General features: G+C 43.8%; 1 protein-coding gene across 1 annotated transcript; it reads right to left on the bottom strand.

Moving 5' to 3' along the window:
• Nucleotides 1–5569: 5569 nt before the first annotated feature.
• On the bottom strand, nt 5570–6070 carry LOC124799031. The gene has a single exon (XM_047262568.1). It carries the CDS (start codon nt 6068–6070, stop codon nt 5570–5572), a length of 501 nt encoding a protein of 166 aa, XP_047118524.1.
• Nucleotides 6071–7565: the final 1495 nt, after the last annotated feature.

The following is a 7565-nucleotide window of genomic DNA, read 5'->3' as shown; positions in this document are numbered from 1 at the left end:
CACTCGTTCGACCTGTACTTGAATATTGCTCATCAGTGTGGGATCCGTACCAGATCGGTTTGACGGAGCAGATAGAGAAGATCCAAAGAAGAGCGGCGCGTTTCGTCACAAGGTTATTTGGTAACCGTGATAGCGTTACGGAGATGTTTAATAAACTCAAGTGGCAGACTCTGCAAGAGAGGCGCTCTGCATCGCGGTGTAGCTTGCTCGCCAGGTTTCGAGAGGGTGCGTTTCTGGATGAGGTATCGAATATATTGCTTCCCTCTACTTATACCTCCCGAGGAGATCACGAATGTAAAATTAGAGAGATTAGAGCGCGCACGGAGGCTTTCAGACAGTCGTTCTTCCCGCGAACCATACGCGACTGGAACAGGAAAGGGAGGTAATGACAGTGGCACGTAAAGTGCCCTCCGCAACACACCGTTGGGTGGCTTGCAGAGCATAAATGTAGATGTAGATGTAGAGGTCGATAGATAGGGAGAGAGAGTGGAGGAAGCGATGGATAAATGAGAATGGAGGAGGTGATGGTGAGAGTGAGCTGGAGAGAGATCGAGTAGGAGTAGAGGAAAAGGGGAGGAGTAGAAGATAGAGACAGAGAGGGGGGAGGAGGTGAAGGACAGAGTGAGGTGGAGGAGAAGGATATGGATAAACAGAAGAGGCAGGGAGGACAAGGAGATTAGGACGGATATAGAGTTCCCATCCGTGATAGAAGCCTATGCTCTCTATTTTTTTCTTTTTCCATTTAACCACAATGAGCCACAGTAGCGCGTTTTCCTGTAGAGCTAGTACAAATAGCTCTGAGCACTATGGGAATAAACTGCTGAAGCTATCAGTCCCCTAGAACTTAGAACTACTTAAACCTCACTAACCTAAGGACAACACACACATCCATGCCCGAGGCAGGATTCGAACCTGCGACCGTAGCGGTCGCGCGGCTCCAGACTGAAGCGCCTAGAACCGCTCGGCCACTCCGGCCGGTCAGAGCTAGTACAAAATAATAACATAATTTTGCAAGACACTACTGATGTTCAGTTAGAGGGATCATAAGCACTAGCATTACGCTGTCTTGATGGCCTTATTACTTGATGTATGTAGATATTCTGTGGTGCAAGGATCGGAAAGGTTTCTGCAGACTATGAGATTTCGTGGGTGCTACCGGTCGCCACAGTCACAGGACTCGACTCCATGAAGGAACTGTTCCTACGATTCGTCTTCCATCGAGACACTCCTCAGTCGGTTTAATGCCTTCCATGTTACATGCTGCAGCGGATTCCTGATTGACGTTCTCCCCAAGCCTTTCGGTTAATAAATTTCGCCAAAACTCTATCTGAAAAATCCAGGTCCTAACGGAATTACTTGTTTTGGACGCATGAAGCTCTTCCATGACCTCAGCTTAGGGTCGTTCATGTCCGAATAGGGGGTGTCTGGGATCGATTTCCTGTTCTTTTTCTCCATTTCTGTGGCTGCTATTTTTACGGATGTGTGGTGACGCCATAACCACAATGTGATAAATTTTGGCAACAGGAGTTTGTCGAAGGCAGCTTCTCACAATGCGTTCAGTCTCATTCAACGCCGTATCCACTTGTTTGGCATGTGTGCATGTGTGCTACGTATTCTGTTGCAGAGCGCCATATTGTCAGGGCAGATGCAGGGAACTCATTTGGCTGTGAGACACAGGTAGTGTAACTAAATTTATGTAAACTGGTTTCTTAACATGACTTTTGAAATTGAAGCTACGGTCCAACTGTACTCCCATGGCCGGCCGGTGTGGCCGTGCGGTTCTAGGCGCTCCAGTCTGGAACCGCGCGACTGCTACGGCCGCAGGTTCGAATCCTGCCTCGGGCATGGGTGTGTGTGATGTCCTTAGGTTAGTTAGGTTTAAGTAGTTCTAAGTTCTAGGGGACTGATGACCACAGATGTTAAGTCCCATAGTGCTCAGACCCACTTGTACTCCCATGTATTTTGGAGTGTCTTAGTGATGTAGTTGTCGCTCTGTCCAGGTAATATTTTGCAGTTAATATTTAACTTCATACTGGCTTCCCGGTTTCTCTGATGAATAGCAAAGGCTTGCTTGTGTCAAGAATTTGGCTTTAGGGGTTATCGCCATAATACTTGCCGACGTCTTCGGCGGCTGCTGTTGGCTTCATCTCCACTTCCTCTAAAGTTTTGTTTTAACTGCAGTTTTTGTGTCACCTGCATAAATAAGGATTTTTGTTCCACTGTTGATTTGGTGGTCGTTAGGAGAATATTTTTGAAATTTGGACGGCTGAGAACATTATTTTGACGCATTTTTGAGCACTTTAAATGCGAATACGATATTTGTACTGGTAAGAAATAAAAATCCCATGTGCACCAACATTCTTGTATTATTAGTTTCTTAAATTAAGTAAACTATTATTTCTTAATTTACGTTATGTTAGAAAAAGAATTTCAGTAAGGAGAACACAAGCAAATTTAAACTTTAACTACAGTCGGGAACCGCGCGACCGCTACGGTCGCAGGTTCGATTTCTGCCTCGGGCATGGGTGTTTCTGATGTCCTTAGGTTAGTTAAGTTTATCTAGTTCTAAGTTCTAGGGGACTGATGACCACAGCAGTTAAGTTCCATAGTGCTCAGAGCCATTTGAACCATTTTTAAACTTTAACACAATGAAAAGGCGAAAGGACCTTAGAATTTATGAGACTATCCAAAGCTTCGAGAGGTTTTCGTTGTCGTCTCTTTCCCTGCCGTGATGTCCACAGCGGAGTGTCATCCACGAAGCAGCCAAGATTCCACGTACTTCGAAGGCTCAATACAAGTTAGTGGTGGACCATTCAGCTTCGAAAAATTAGTGAAGAAATAGTGTATCGTCACAAATCAGTGTATATAGGAAACACATTATTATATCTTCGAAAGTTTTCCACCTATTCCTTTGAAGTTTTGACACAACGTTGCATTAGAATAAGAGCGTGTTTTTATATACCATTTGGATCTTCATATTGTATATAAATGCATGTATTATACATATTACTTTTATACATAAGCTTGTCATAAACATCGTTGCGTGTTAGGCAACATTTAACCAATGGGTAATTTATATCTGCTTGGTTCATGAATGTGAACAATACGTTATCACATATGATAGAGGCAGAGGCATAAATATTTTATGTGAGAAATCTGTACAAGTTTCTGGGATCGAAACTAGAAGCAGAAGAAGTAGAAGAGTCAAATTAACCAGAGTGAACTATTTCTGGAGTACTGATGTCAGAAAATTTCCTACACACTCTGAGTTAAACGCATTCTACGGAGCATTATTCAAAACACTTTAGTAGGGTTCGATGTGAGATCCCGTACCTTAGCCTCTGTTTACATAAAATACATAATTCAGCAGCAAATATCTTCCTTGGAGCACCGAAGCCTTAGGGGAATCATGGAAGCCAGCAACGTGTCAGAGGCAGCTATGCATCAGAACGAACTTCTGCCTGTGGACGAAATTCGTATGCAGCATTCGCTATACAAATTCGATACCTCTAAAGACCCTTGAGTTACGTATCGCAATAGTTTCCGCCTCTTCTGTGGATGGTGGTCAGCCTGAAAACTAAGGGCAGTGTATCGTCCAGAAAGGTAACTGTATACATGACTCATTATCGTTGCTCTAAACTGGATCGGCAATTATTTAAACATCCAATTTCCCTTACTGAATTGTTCACTGTAACTAGCTGTGTTTCGGAGTTTGTAATGACCTAAAGTGAGAAGCTATTTTATTATATTTAGAACGACGTATGTTGTGACTGAAACAATTACTTTCGAACTATATCACTTCGACATGTGAGCTAGGTATGTGTTGTAGCGTCTGTTTTGTTCAGGTGAGACACGTTAAAGAACAAATCCCAGTGTTGGTGCAAAGCCTGCTGTTCCTTGTAAAGTTCACGCTGCGCCTATCACATCAGCTCTGGTGATTTGGTAACCCCTGGAAAAAGGTACAGTGCCTGAGAATTGTTTTCACTCTGCATCTGGCTATGTAAAATGAGTGAATAGCCACGAATTTGACGATCAAACTATTGGACCAGGAAACTTACATAATGCACGTTGCAAGTTAAATGGTTTAATGGCCATTCTTCTTCTTCTTCTTTATCGTCGTCTTGTCCCACGTCACGTAGGGTCGGCGTTGCTCTTCTGGATCCTTCTCCTCCATAGTACTGCACCCGTTGCCTCTTCCTTCTTCCATCCTTTTTCCCTTAGGTCCCCGGATATCTTATCCTTCCACCTCATCTTCGGTCTTCCTCTCCTTTCGCTCCTTCAGTCTTTATATCTTCAACTCTGTTTGCGATATACTCTTCCCCTTTTATCTGTAGGTGTCCGTACTACCTTATTCTGCTCTCTTGTATCTTTTTCCCTATGGGTCCCACTTTCACAGCTCCTCTAACCAATTCATTTCTAATCCTGTCCTTCCTTGTTACCCCACACATTCACCTCAGTACCCTCATTTCCGCCACTTCCATCTTCCTTTCCTGGGCTACAGTGATTGGCCATATCTCTGCCCTGTATATCATAGCAGGCCTCACCACCGACTTGTACACTTTCCTTTTCGACCTAATGCTCACATTCTTGTCACACAACATTCCACTCATTTTCCTCGCTTTCCAGTCCTCCGACCCCAGGTATTTAAATTTGCAGACCGATTTCAGCTCATCCTTCTGGATCTTGCAAGACCTCATCTGCACATCCGTCAGTGCTAAATATTCTGACTTTGTCCTGCTAATTTTCATCCCTCTTTCTTCTAGTGTCTTCCTCCAATCCTCCAGCTTCTTCTCAAGTCTGTCGATGCTCTGCTGACAAAGAACCACATCATCCGCAAACATCATATTCCACAGCGCTTCCCTCTTCACATCTTTCACCAGCACAGCCATAATAAGGTCAAAGAGGTAGGGACTAAGTGCATACCCTTGATGTAACACTACGTTTACTGGAAACTCCTTTGTCATGCCCACACTACTTCTCACTGTGTCATTGCTCCTCTGTACATTTCCTTCATAGCCTCACATACTTCTCTGGCACGCACTGCACTCTCATGCTTCTCCATATTTCGTCCCTTGGGGCTCTGTCATATGCTTTCTCCAAATCAATGAAAGCCATAAGTAGATCGGCTTGTAGCTCCCCGTGTTTCTCAAAAAAATGGTTCAAATGGCTCTGAGCACTATGGGACTTAACTTCTGAGGTCATCAGTCTCCTAGAACTTAGAACTACTTAATCTAACTAACCTAAGGACATCACACACATCCATGCCCGAGGCAGGATTCGAACCTGCGACCGTAGCGGCCGCGCGGTTCCAGACTGTAGCGCCTAGAACCGCTCGGCCATTCCGGCCGGCCCGTGTTTCTCCACTATCCGACTTAAAGCATGTATTGCATCAGTCGTTCCTCTTCCAGGCATGAACCCAAACTGTTCTTCACACACCACAGTCTGTTTGCGTAATCTTGCTTCTATAACTCTTTCCCAAATTTTCATTGTGTGTGCCATCAGTTTAATACCTCTGTAGTTGCTGCAGTCCTGCACATCACCTTTCGCCTTAAATATTGGGATCAGTACACTAGTTCTCCTCCTGTCGCCAAATCTTCTTCATTAAATCCCAAAGGAGTTCAATTCCCTTTTTACGGAGACACTTCCATACCTCAACGGGGATCTGGTCTGGCCCAACTTCATTCCCATTTTTCATCTTTTCAACTGCCCGTTCAATTCCATCTCTACTTATTTCCATCGTTAAGCCTTCGTTTGCACCTCCTTCCTCAGTTTTCAGTCTTACATTTTCTTCATTCAGCAATTTCTCGAAATAATTCAACCACCTTTGGATTATTTTTCCATGGTCATGCAGAATTATTCCTGTTTCATCTTTCATTTGTTTTATTGCTGTTAGATCCTTAGAAGCTTTATCTCTTGATTTGCCTATCCGTATCAGTTGTCTCATATCCTGATTTTTCTGTAGTTGTTCGTATGCCTCCCTTACTGATTCAGCTTTAGCCTTAGCCAAGGCTCGTTTTGCCTCCTTCTTTGCACTTTCGTACGCTTGCCCATCCTCAGCACTTCCAGACATATTCCACTTCCTCTTAGCGTCTTTCATTTCCTTCACAACTTTCTGCACCTCTTCATTCCACCACCATGCTTCCTTATCTTTTGGCACCCCTCTCCCAGATGTTAACCCAAACACTTCCTCCCTATTTATTTTCCACCACTCCTGCACACTCTCTCCTAGTACTTTTTCATTAAACCCCTCTCTCAAATTTTTATTCTTTGATCTCCACCACTTAATTTTCCTTTTACATTGATTTATGTGCCTTTGTCTTTTACATACTTTCATCTCACAATCCGCTACAATCAACTCGTGTTGCTATTCCTTCACCGTATATGACCTTAGTATTTCGCACCTCCCCACGATTTTTCCTTCTACATAATATGTAATCAATTTGGCTTTTATTTTCGCGACTCTTGTATGTTATTAGTTTTTCTCTTTTTCTTTGGAAGTCGGTATTCGTAATCACTAGATCAAAAGCCACTGCAAACTCCACCAACCTTTTTCCTTCCTCATTTCTCTCGCCATACCCCCATCCTCCATGCCACCTTTCTTCCCCACCTTTCCTTCCGCCAACATGACCATTTAGACCTCCTTCGACTATCACTCTTTCATTCTCTGGTATTCCGACCATTACTCCATCTAAATCTCTCCAAAATTTTTCCTTCTCGTCCTCCGAACATCCCGCTTGGGGTGCATAGGCTGTCAGCATTGTTACCATTTCTCCGCCAAACATCATCTTAACATACATGATCCTATTATTTACCCTTCTGACTTCACATACCTCTGCTTGAAGCTCTCTGTCCAAACTAACTCCATTTCTTGATTCCGGGCTTGCACTACTATAAAGTAGCTTATAGCCTTCAGCTAAGATCTTTGCCTTATTGCCCAGTCACCTTGTCTCTTGCACACACAAAGCCTTTATCTTCCTCCTTTGCACCATGTCTACTATCTCTCTTCTCTTTCCCGTCATCGTTCCCACGTTTAGAGTTGCCACTCTGATCTTGAACACCTTTGGATTCTTCGCAAAGCGCCTCCCCCGGAGATCCGAATGGGAGGCTATTACTCCGGAACATTTACCACGAGAAGCATCCATCATTCCTCTTGTTTTGGCAATGTATTTACAGCCGGATGCCCTTCCTGCCGCCAACCCCCTTACTTTGTTAGAGGGGCGGACGCTTGCTAGTTTTGGTCCGCCCTGGGTATTTTATTTCCCCAGTACCCACCCTATCTGGTGAGCGTTCCCCTATCCGCCACCCAGGGAGGCGCCCGATGGGCGACTAGCAACTCCAACTTAATGGCCATTATCATTAATGAATAAAAGCCTTTATAATGTTTTTCTCCATTCATGAAGTCTACACTTTTAACCTTGCTCCTCTGACCTGTAAAGATTTAATTATGCAGTGAAACAATACATCATTATGAAGTTACACAACATCAACTAGAAACTTTTATCGTAAGTATTACTAACAATAAGATGCATTACTTAGTGTGCAGTTGCCGGAAACTCTAGAAATCC

This window comes from Schistocerca piceifrons, chromosome 5, assembly GCF_021461385.2.
Source record: "Schistocerca piceifrons isolate TAMUIC-IGC-003096 chromosome 5, iqSchPice1.1, whole genome shotgun sequence".
NCBI classification, from domain to species: Eukaryota; Metazoa; Arthropoda; class Insecta; order Orthoptera; family Acrididae; genus Schistocerca; species Schistocerca piceifrons.
Note: the sequence above shows the minus strand (reverse complement) of the source record. Positions and strands in the feature narration are given on the sequence as shown.